This window comes from Drosophila pseudoobscura, chromosome 2, assembly GCF_009870125.1.
Source record: "Drosophila pseudoobscura strain MV-25-SWS-2005 chromosome 2, UCI_Dpse_MV25, whole genome shotgun sequence".
Lineage (NCBI taxonomy): Eukaryota > Metazoa > Arthropoda > Insecta > Diptera > Drosophilidae > Drosophila > Drosophila pseudoobscura.
In genome coordinates, this window is record NC_046679.1 from 23,983,057 (window position 1) to 23,995,418 (window position 12,362).

At 40.2% G+C, this 12,362-nt stretch overlaps 1 protein-coding gene across 8 annotated transcripts in view; it reads left to right on the plus strand.

Moving 5' to 3' along the window:
• pyd (zonula occludens-like protein polychaetoid) overlaps nt 1-12,362 on the plus strand; it is a 115,386-nt gene that overhangs the window by 56,860 nt on the left and 46,164 nt on the right. For 6 of the 8 annotated variants that reach the window (XM_015182474.2, XM_015182467.2, XM_015182470.2 and 3 more), the window contains exon 3: nt 10,140-10,677. In XM_015182474.2, coding sequence (XP_015037960.2) covers nt 10,140-10,677 — 538 coding nt within the window. Of the gene's footprint in view, nt 1-9,575; nt 10,058-10,139; nt 10,678-12,362 lie in introns of those variants that run through there. The other 2 variants (XM_003736726.3, XM_015182471.2) reach the window with 2 other exon arrangements.

Consider the following 12,362-nt stretch of genomic DNA (forward strand, 5'->3'; position numbering starts at 1 on the left):
ATTGTATCTGCAATTTGTGCCCGCCGGCAAGTTAGTGGCTCCAACTAACTCTCGAAAGAAGGCGAGTTTTGATTTTCGTTTCAGGGGATAATTTGCTTTAAATTTTTCATTAAATCTTCGTGATTTTTTGCACAATTATTCGAAACGAACATGTGTCAATCATTCAATCATTTCGGATGTCTCTTGCGTGTCTCTCGAGTATTCGAATACTTTCAACACCTTTCAGCCCCTGGCTTCCACCTGTTTATGCGTTATTTTTTCGTGTGAATATTCCTGACCTGTTCTTCATAATGAAAATGTTTATTTCGTTGTGCTAAAAAAAAAAAATGGTTATAAATTAGCAAAAACAAGAAATATGAATTATTATGCATACACCGAAAATACATTAGAAACTTGTTTGCACATTTCAAAGTCTTTAAGAGAAATACCCTCGCATGTGCAGTGTCCACTGCTGCAATATAATAATCATAAAGAAACACTGGAACCTTGGGATTCTGTTTTTTTGTGGCCTTAATTTGCTCAAATTTTATGATTAGTTCAACAAAAGTCTTTGGTGTTTTGCAACCAACATTTTGTGTCTGTTTAGTGCAGAATTTATAGGTGTTTGTGTTGGCAAAAAAAAAATCATGAGGGTTTATGAGCAATGAAGAAATCAAAAAAAAAAATACATACATATGTAAAGGCCAAAAAAGACATAAATATAGAAAATAATAAAATAAATAAAAAAAATATAAAATAAATAAAGAAAAAATATATAGATACAAAATAAAAGTAAATGAATAAATACAAAATTAGATAGAAAAAAAAGAAATACAAAATTTTAGATATAGAAAAAAATAAAAAGAGCATCAATAGATTTCATTTAAAGTGTGATCGAACATCAGGAAGGAGGACGCAAAAAGGAGGAGAGCTTAAAGCTGTCTTGTATTGAAAAATCAGCTGTTCGGAGGGCCAGCTGTTTATCGTGGTTATAAAAGTGATCGGGTTTCTGCATTCTAGTAGATATGATTATTATTTTTGTCACAGAATTCTTCTGGGACGCATGTGCCCTTAATGGAAGATATGGTATTCCTTTTGAGAATAAATATATATTTTATCTTTTGTCTGAAATCTTCAAACCAGCAACCAGCATGTTTTCCATAACGAAGTGATCTTCAAGTCAGCATTCAGGAAAGTTGCAGTTAGCTTTTACTTTCTTTAACCCCATTTAAGATCCATTCACCAAACCTCAACTCATTCCCTGCTCCACATACACGCTCCATGGCCAGGGCCTTTCCCTCTCTGAATTTTCACACATTTCACATGAGTATTCAGTGATTCCCATAGGCACCACAGAAGATCGCCCACAGCGGGTGGCTGTGTGGCCTCTTTCAACGAAAAGCTCTATAAAATAGACCCCCTGGAGACCACGTGCGGCAGGCCCTTACAATTTTACTCATTATATGAAATCGATACCAGCATTAGAGATACTTTTTCCCAGATGAATGGCAAACACAAAAGTAATCAACAGACAAAACACTGAGACGATGCCCCAATAATGTGTTTAATTTTTCATAATTTTTGGAACGAAAAAAACGCCTTGGATTTCTGCCAACAACCAGTTAAGATATTGGCGGAACCCTCGTGATTTATGGACTGCAATTAAAGAAAGAAAAACTTCATTGAATTTATCTTTGTTTTTTGGCTCGTGTTTATTTTGTATTATTCCACTGGACGTCCGTTCGGGCCGCCGCCTCATTGTCTCCTAAATTATTTTCTCACCCAACAGCTGCGACAGCGACTCGCTGTGGTCCACCCAACGGCAGCGACGCCCTCTCTGTGGTCCACCCCGAAAAGGGTTGCCAAGTTTTTCAGTCTATTTGATTATTGCTTTTGCCGTTTGCGTCTTTATTTATAGCGACAGATGCAGGGCAGATGCCCCACCACCTTCTGCTCTGTATTTTCCGAAACTATTTTCATGTTTGGGGAAAAACTTTTAGTGATTTTTGGAATTTTTGTGTATTTTGAAACCCAATAAGCAAAATACATAAATGTTTATGCATTTACAGGCAGCGATATTTACGGAATTGATTTATTATTTGTAGATGGAAACAAATGGAAATTACAAATATTTTCTGGGGGAGCGGGCGACGTAGAGAAAAGAGTTCTCTTACGGAACCAGTTCTTGAGATCAGTTCCGCTCTCTTTTTCTCTCTGTGTCTGTCTCTGTGTTTTTATAGTCAAAAGCAAACCTGTTTATAGATATAGTAGATACATATATCCACATGGCAGATATATGTAGATATATATATTCCATGTAACAAATGTCCACCTCATTTTCATAATTAATTATCTTTTTGTAGTCGGTTTTGTTGGGGTAAAGAGGGTATATTGTGGTTTTGGAAGGGAATGTAACTGGCAAAAGCTTAACACTCGGATTCTATGATCTATGAAACATTACTTTTCAATTTAGTGTTGAATATCTAGGGGTATTCATAATTTTAAGGATATGAGGCTCCAATGCAGTGCAAATATGTGTAATGCCTTTATCTATAGATCGAAAAATAGTCATAGAAATCGGATATATATGTAAGAAGGCTGTGCTATCGGTACACTCGCGTCCCCTATCCCGTTAGCGAGAGAGCAGATCGGGAGAGCGCGAGAGCGGTCGTAAAAGAGAGCCGTCAAGCGCCCGAGAGAGGACTCTCATTATTAAGTTGTCAGTCGTAGTTATCCAATATTCTTTATAAAACTTCCACTCCATACTCATATCAATAAACGCTATTATAATTAACATTCCTACATATATGCATATATATTTAAATCTATATCAATAAATATACCGGCTGGCATTTTGGTTTCTACAAATTTGTTTTACTCATTATAAATTCTTCTACATATTCATTAACGTGCAATATTCCAACTACTTAAAATTAAAATTACTGGGTATCCTCCTAGTCGCAATACCTTCTATAGCTGAAGCCTTCTTTTTCTGCTGCTGCCAGAGAAAAAATTAAATTAAGTCCACAGTCGGTTGCTCGGTTGCCCGTTCGTACCACGTGCCAGCATCCATCATTGTGGCTGTCAGCAGGAGACCACCATTATCTGATATCTGAGTCATATCAACGCGACTTAATAAGTAATATACTCGTACTAGATACAGATACAATATTTTTCAATATGCACTTCTCTTTGTCTAGATTTTCTGCCTCATAAAAACTCAACTGCAAATTGGCAAAGACTGCGAGGAGCCACCAGCCCACTCCACTCCACTCCACTCTCTTTGCCCCTGCCCCTCCCCCGTCTGTTCCCCCTCTGCTCTTTGGCTCCACTCTACTCTTTGTTCCGCTGTCTCCGCTGCTCTTTGGCCCCGGTCGCTGTCTCTCGATGTGTGTTAAGAGGTTAAAATCATTTGACATCTTGTGCATTATAATTACACTCCACTCCACTCCACTCTAGACTGCATTCGTAGTGCACTGGTCTGGTCTGGGATCAGGGGCTTTAATTTAATTATTCATCGAGTGACGCTAATCGAATCGATTATATAAATGGTTAATGCCTGCCTCACGTATAGGTGACATTTTTGCGTTCGGGAAAGGTGGTAAATGGTGTCAAGCAGATGGATTAAATGGTATTTAAATCATAATAGGGGTTACATTGTTATTTAAATTAATAGAAAGTGAATATTTAAGAGCTTCGATTTACTTTTCTGGATTTCTGCAGCTTTTAAATATTAATTTGGATCCTTAAGAATAGATTAGAATTGATTGAATGATTAAAAAATCGCCTTTTTCTATAACATTTCGTCTAAATTCTATAGGATAATTTTTTTTTAAATATTTTCAAGTGACGAATAGAAACATTCTCCATTTCTCCATTCTCCAAGCACATGTTTACTTCAATTTAGGCGCGAATAAATTCGCTAAAGGGTAGATGCCGCTAATTTGGTTAATCTCTGAGATACAAATTTTCAAGAAGAAAAGTAGAGACTAAAAAACAGAATTAAAACAGCTATTCGCTCTATGATCTAAGAAAATCTTTAAAAGAAAATGGTCTGGGTTTCTTTTCGTTTTTTTTTTATAGATATTTAAAGAGATTCGGTACTTTTAAAGTTTATTTTTATCAATAATCAAATATCTTGAACTTTTTTAAAAGGAAATATCGGAAATTCTTCAAAGATTTCCCGCTTTTTTGCATCAGTTCTTTGTACCACTTTTTTGATAAAATTTTTCTTATAAAAATAATCATATCATTGTCAATTTTTGTGCTTATCTGTCCCTATAATGTATCACTTCCCCCTTATAGTAAATGCTACAAGCCCTAAACAAAAACCCATCTTCCATTCACCTTTTGTCCCAATCTTTAATAAATTTCCGAAATATTTGTATAATATCTTTACTCCAAAGATAATTAAACGGCTCTTTGGTTGCATTTTGTCCACGTAATGTTTTGCTAATCGTTGATTTATCGAATTCTCTTTTGAATTCATTTATGTGCGATATTTATAGCACGATTCCCCTGACGCTGAAAGCGAGTTCTCTTATCTTTAAGATCTCATTCGAATTCTCATTCTCTGTCTCCCCCGTCCGCCTCCCACTTGCCTTAATTAATTCTCTTTCCAACCCACATGGTGCTGGGAGCACTCCTCACACCCCAGGCTAGACCATGGACAGACAGCCGCCCATAGTAGAACCCATTCGCACTCCCATGCCATTCCATTCCATTCCGTTCCATTTGGTGCCTGCATTGTTAGCTTAGCCCGCGCTCGAAGGCAATTGCGGGCTTAAGAACGTGTTCATGCACGCCGCCCGTTTATGCTAGGAACTGATTTAATTGCAATTGTGCGAGTGCGGAGGGGTCTTCGACCAGCAAGCGGCAGTCGACATGCAATTGATATCAAAATATCGTCACCCCGGGGCACCCTCCCTCTGGAAACCCGAAATGCGGGCTAATCCACACACCCAAAAGAGAGAGAGAGAGGAGAGTCGGGGAACAGTCGTTTAATTAACAAGTGTACGAGTAATTGATAAAGATACAGTTAAAGAAACTGAAAATGAGATGCACTGGGAGTAAAATGTGGTATAAATTGGAAAAAAAAACATGCAAACTTGGCCTCTGCTGCTAAGCTACTCTGTGAGAGAGTAAATAGAGAGAGAAGGATGCTACGGTGTGGACTGTAGCAGAAAAACACTCAGCCTTTGCTGCTAAGCTACTCTGGGAAAGAGAGACGGTGGAATGGCTGAGGCAGGGGTGGTAGATACAGAAATATTTACACGATATTTTCAAGCACTGCATCTCCACATATGTATCTCTTCAATTCCTAAATGAATCCATCAAATTGTCTGGCTTTTCGCTCAGTGTGGCCTGTGTATAAGGGTATCCCCCTGCTCTATTTTATTAATCACGCCAATTTCCCGAAAAGTGTGTGTACAGTAAAGACTCAAGTCAAGCAGATGTCAATATAAAAACCGCGACGTGGTCGTGGTCGTAGTCGTAGTCGTCTCCGTGGCATGACACACATTTTCCGACATGGAAAATGGGAAAATAAATGCGTGACAAGTGAAAATGTTGCGTTCGTTTGTGTCTGCCACTGGAGGAGGAGGAGGCGTGCCACACAGAGAAACACAAACCGAAACACTTCATTCAATGTTTATTTTTAATAACAACGAATTTTTTTTTTGGTTTTTAAGAGTCACGGCAATTTCATGCTGCTTTGAACAGCAGGGAGACGGAGACGGAGAGGGTGGGTGGAAAGAGCACAGGCATAGTAAGAGACTAAAAGAGAGCGAGAGAGTGGGGTACAAATTTTAAAGCGTCTGACATTTATTTTGCATGACATTTCACACACACACAGACACAAAGGCGCAGGCACTGGGGCTGGGGGGCGGCGACACATGTGTGTGGCGTGGCGTGGCGTGGCGGCACCTTGTTATCCAGGGAAACTGTCTCCAAAGTGAATCGTTTCTCGGGCTCTGTTTTGGAATACACTATCCAGTGGGGGCACACCGGATTTGGTTTGAAGGAAGCTGAAAACTCACTCTTCACTGCTAAGCTACACTGTGAAAGAGAGATGTTAGGATAAAATGTATTTTTTACTAGAGCACTGCACCTCGAATGCTTTCTATCAGCACAAGTCATTCCTTCAGTCCGATTCTGGTGGCATTGGCGAGTGAGCGAGTAAAAAAACCGAAATTTTCGGTTCTCACGCAGATCTAAACCGACCGAACGAAGCGGAAAGCCGAATCGATTCGGTGGCCTGTTGATGCTGGGCTCTGTAAAGCTCCCTAGACTGCAAGAAAGCTCACCCTCAACTGCTAAGCTACTCTGAGAGAGAAAGAGAGATGCCATAGTGTCTAAAAGTGTATACAACATTCTCTCTGCCCAGTCTTTCTTATTTCGATTCTTTTTTCTCCTTTCTTCTGTTTCTTCTTCTTATTCCCTATTGTCTGCCACTTTTCGTGTTGTGTGTTGATTTTATTTTTGGTCCCCAAATATTAAGCAATTGAGTCAAACAAAATGTTTGTTCTTATTTTGGCGCACTCTCTGGCGCGCTCTCTTTCCGCCACTTGCTGTTCCCCCTTTCGTCGCTGCTTCTCTCTCTCTCTGGCTCTTGTGTGTGTCTGCCTGCATCCCCATTCCTCGCCTCGCTCTCAATCGCCTGCAGAGTCTGTCGCGCATGTCGCTTGGAGGGAGGGAGGGAGGGTACCGGGCCGGGCCTCAAAAGTTCCGCCGTTCTATTCGAAAATCAGTTCGAAAATTACTCGGCGGTCAGCGCACACGTCTGGGGCTCCCGAGAGCCACAAAGAAATCCTATTTCAAAAACGAATCCCAGACACACATTTTTTGAACTTTTTCGTCGGTGTTTCTGTCGTGTGTTTTATTAATGAAAAATTGTGTAAATAAAATACTAGCCGGAATACGGAAATTTTGGCATGCATATATTTTCGCCATGACTGGGAATTTTCTCTGACCCAATCTATATATTTATAGAATGATTGATGGGTAGAGAACGTCTACGGGACTTGGGATTTGTGGAGAATGTTTTTTGTGAATAAATGGAGAAATACTTGAGATGAATAACGAACGCGAGTTGCAGTGGAAATAAAGGAAATTATTAAAAATTAAATAAAATGAATACAAATTTAAAAACAACAAAAAATTAAGAAGAAAGTGGTTTAAAAAAAATATTTATCTGGAATAAAACACATAAATAATTATTTGATTCAATTTAATATTGAAACGAAGAACAATCTGAAGTTAAAGAAAGAAAATAATTCAAAAAAGTCCAGAGCGAGAAATTTGTAGATACATATTTTGAAGATACATACATATATGTATGAAGATCTTTCGGTACCAATTCATTGAATATGATGTGAATATTTAATGCAATTCCTATACAAACTGTTAACTCGAATTGTAAAAGTATTATAAAAAATACAATACAAATAAAGTTTAACAAAATAATGAATAATATGATCACAACAAAATGTTCCTCTTTTGTGAAGAATTCAACCCAGATCTGCAGAGACAACTTCCTTCCATTTTTGCCCGCTGGAAGTGATCCCTTTTCCCCTTGATACTCGAGTTCCCCTTTTCCCCTCGATACTCGAGTTCCTCTCCCAAAGAATCCTGTCCCTCCATTATTTCTTTAAGGGCGGCGCCTTGCTTCCTCCGAGATGCAGTCATAAATGGTCTATCATTCGCGTTCTCCTATCCGGTTGTTCTTTCCCCCCCGTTTCCCCCTCTGTCTATCGTTCATTTTGCCATTAATCAATTCGCTTTGCCGTAAACAGGAGACTACTCGTAATTGCAACAATAAAAGAAATATAAACAACTGCAGTGCTGCAGAAAGTAGCAGCAGCAAAAGCCCAGATCCCCAGATCCGTTGTAATCTGCATATCCGGCTTGTCTCGATGCCTGCCTGTCTGTCTGTCTGTCTGCCAGACATCTGGCAGAGAGGGAAGCCCCATCTGCCATTACCTTCCTCCCCTGCCCAGAGGGGGGATCCCTGCTTATGATGGAGCGTGGCTGGGGGGCGCTGCGTGTATAGGAAGTGAGGCTTAAGGGGTAGCCAGAGGGCAGAGGGCAGACCCTGCTTCCTTGTTTGACATTTTAATTGCATTGTTGATGGATTTCACTGTTGACACTTTCCTTTTTTTTTTTTGCTTTTTTCTCGTCGCCACATCAATTGTTAATGAACTTTTAAGTACAGAATAACCATTTTTGCGAGCTTGTGGGTTTTAAGTGGATGTGGCAGATGGGGCAGGGCTCTGCTCTGCAAATGCGGTTTATGATGGGGTTGTCAATGGAAATTATCAGGGGAAACTGTTGTATAATTTAAGAAAGTTTTATTGTGGCTTAAGTGTTGTTTAGGGAAAACATTAGGGAAATTTAATTGGGGGTACTTACTGGAACATAAGGGCTAGAGCTCTTTTGGGAGGAAATCAAAGACTAATATCACCCTGAGAGAAATTTGATTAGAGGTGAATGATATGAAGAATATATATGGAAAGTCCTAGTTTTGTTAGTCCACCAAATAATATCTTTTTCTTTAATCCTTCTAATAAACCTAAAGATTTAAGATCTTCCTTTACGAATTTACAGTGCCGCTCAACTGAATAGGTTCAACAATTTTCAAAAGTCAAACCGCTATATCTTTTTAACCAACTTACCGATTTATATGAAATAATTTTTTTTGCATAGATTGATTCATTATTAATATAGCAAGAATGTTTGTGGTTTCCAGAACACGTATGAAAAGTCTATTATAGGGATTTTTCCTTATACCTTATCCTGGAAAGCTATATTCTACAAGATCTGTTGAGATAACAATAAGGATTGGAACCTTATAGCTTTTAAAGTATTTGAACTTTTTAAAACGATAGAATTTCAAAGAAATCTAGAGAAAATTCTTATAATTCCTATGTTTCAAGTTCCCTAATTATCCAAAAACGAAGTCTCAACCAATAATTATTTTATAACAAGCAAACCCATTTATTAGCGTTATTTTTCTAGAGCACATATTCTTAAACCCTCTTTCAAATAATAATAATAATTATATCAAAAAGTGACCTCAAATGCTCTCCACTCTACCGTCTTTGCTTTGTTTTCAAGGAAATTGTCTGTGAAAATGAAAATCAAGTGGAAAATGTTAACCACTCTTAAGACTATATCAGATCGGAGTTCCTCTTCCGTTCAACACCTCATTAGGGACGGTGCGACGAGTGCGGGGCCAAAACGACTTTTAATTGCGGCCAGTGGGCATGGCCTGGGCTCCCTCTCCCTCTCTATCTCTGTCCTACTCTCCCCTACAACCATCTATTTGGCTCTTGCCACATCCGTGTGTCTCCCTCTCCCCTCAATGCATCTGTCTCGCTGCCCGAAAGGAAACAAGATACACGACATGTCCAGAGGGTGAACATGATAAATGCCAGTCCTAATGTTCTGCCACATCAAAATTTCCTATAGAACCAGAGGCTAAAAGAACACTTAAGTGAGAGACAAACTAAAATTGTCATTTAACATTTGTCAAGGGGAAATAAAATTAAAAAATTAAATTAAAAAAAAGATAAACAAAAACAACAAGCAACAACAAGTTGCAGACTAATTAAATAATTGGAAAAAATTACGTGGGAACAGCCACAAGACAAGACAATGACAAAAGAACTAAATTAAAGCGAACGAAGCGGAGAAACCCCCAAGGAAAAATGTCACAATTCGATTATACCTGCTATACAGTGCCCGAGTGCTCCACGGACGATGATGAGGACCATGATGAGGCGGTGGGCAGTGACGGGACCCTGGGGCACAAGGATCACTCGGATTGTACCCAAGAATCGGATGCCACAACCACCACATCGTCCCTGGAGCGACGGCATATCTATGGGAGCCAGTACCGCAGAAGCTACGGACCCCAGAGGGCCTCAATGCCCGTCCTGCGATCCAGCCAGTCCAGGGAGATGACCCCGCAGCTGGGGATGTACCATGAGGGACCGGAGACACCGCCGCAATGGGGATACTTTGTGCCCCTGTCGCCGAATTGTTTCTTCAGTCCCCCGATGCAAAGAAGGCGCTTTAGGTGGGAAAAGGGATAGGGATCTCGGCCCAAAAGAGCCCCATATAGAGCTCCACTAATTTCTGTCTCTCCTTTTCTGTTTCAGGGAAAAGGAAAACGATCGCAATCGTCGGGCTGTCAGCTATGGAGGCGGAGACATGCCGTCCTCTGTACAATCGGCCACCATTCCCCGAGCTGCCCCACGTCGGGTGGCCCTGATGAAGGAGCCACCACCGCCGCCGCCACCGAAGCCGCAGCTCTCGTCGAAGGCCTCGCTGCAGTCCACGGACTCGTCGAGCACGTGCCTGGCCAGCAGCAAGTACCCCCAGTCCGAGTACAATCTCATCCAGAAGATCGACTCGAACAGTACTCTGACGGCCCCGGCTCAATACCAGCCGCAGAACTTCTATGCCAACACTGGGACGATTGCCTCCAGCAATGGCTACGGATCGCTCTTGTGTCATGCCAGCTCTACGGCCAGTCCGTTGGCTGTGCGGAAAAGGGACAAGCTGCTGCATCGATTCAGCGATGCTGCCACATTGGGGCGCAAGCTCAAGAAAAAGAAGAACACGAATCGCACCTGCAGATCCATGACGGAGGCCATTGAGATGCTGGCCGATCCGGTCATTGAGGATGAGTTTTTTGTAAGTATTATAAATTATTATGAATCGATTAATATCGTTATATGTATCGATAGTACGAATGGTAGCCATTTTTATTGAAGAATTCGATTGAAAGTGGGTTGTAATGGGATTTTTAAATGCATTTTTATACATCGATAAATATCGATTAAAACAGTGTAAAAAGAACGCCAATTTCAGAGCGGTTTCCCATTCCGTACCAGTATTGTGGATTTAAAATGAATATAATATGTATATCGATTATTTATCGATACATTTTGAAATCGTAATTTATCGATTGGGATTTGAGATTTTCAAATGAAATAAAGCTAAATTGTATGGCTATTATATGAATTGAAAACTTATCGCATTGTTGCCCTTCTTTTTTCCCATTTCTCAGTTTAGGAATTGTGGATTTCATTCTTATAAATTTATGCTTTTCCTGATCTCTAGATCTCTATGTACAGTGCTAGTTTATTCTCCATAGCTTCCCGTATCTTTTGATATCTTTAAAGCTCTTCAGTCACTCTAAAAACTTAACCCTTTGGTTACTGCCCTTCCATCCATCCCTCCCATCCCGCTGCCCATTTAGGGGGTGTATTTGTTTGGCTTACGGCCTCCACCTCCATCCTCCTACCACTCCCCTACCAAGCTTTTCATTTCATTTGAAGCTCTGCCTCTGCTCTGCTCTGCTTTGCTCATTCGGCTTTATCGGCACTCGCTTTTGTTTTATTTTTCTTTGGGGACGGACTGGAAATGTTATCCATTGGAAAAGGCCGAGAAGAGAGAACGAACGAACGAACGAACCCATAGTCCGGCGGATAGATAGGCGGCTCTACAAATGCCATACATTTTATTTACGGTTTAGTTCATATTTGTAGCTCGTGGCGGCGGTTCGAGATCCCAAAAAAACTAAAACAAATTTATTTCCCTACGTAGGCGGACGGAAGTGTAAGAAAGACAAATCTTTCCGGGAGATAAGATGGAAAAACATGCGGGGAAATTGTAGATTCAAGTGGAGTGTTTTTGTGCTGGAAAAATGTCTATAGAAAATTTGGAGATGCTTTAAAAGCTAATGGAAAAACCTTGATGGATGAAAAGATCTTCTTTGATAAAAAGCCATTCCTTCTAATGAAATGATTGCTCTATTCAATCATTACCATAATTCTCATTAATTAATGGAATCAATGATCATGGTTCCCATTGATCTCTAACTCTAACTCGACCTCTGACGAACCCCAAGGCTCGATCATAACCTTGAAAGTATCTGTTTTGCATCGACCAAAACCCAATTGAACTCAATTCTCGGTAGACAACCAACCTCCAAAAAAGGGGCGTCAATGGAATTATCTGAGTATCCCAATAGTCTCGCGACCAATTTCAACGACCTAATCGTACCTCACAAATTTGCAATGTTTCAACAATGTCGAAAGGGGAATTTGGGTCGCACCAACCGAAGACCCGATGGGGCATGGCTAAGCCACAAATTATTTGCAAATCAAGCTTTAATTAACCAACTCTGAGTTGACAGATTAGCATAGTATTTCACTCTACCCCCACCCCCACTCTCTCTCTCTCTCTCTCCCCCGTACGTCTTTCTCTCTCGGTTCTATTCTTTGGTTAAGAGTGCAGTGCATATGACAGGTCAGTGTTCAGGAAGACGAATGTCTCTAACAAAACAAGTGACATGAAAACTGTGTCAATACTTG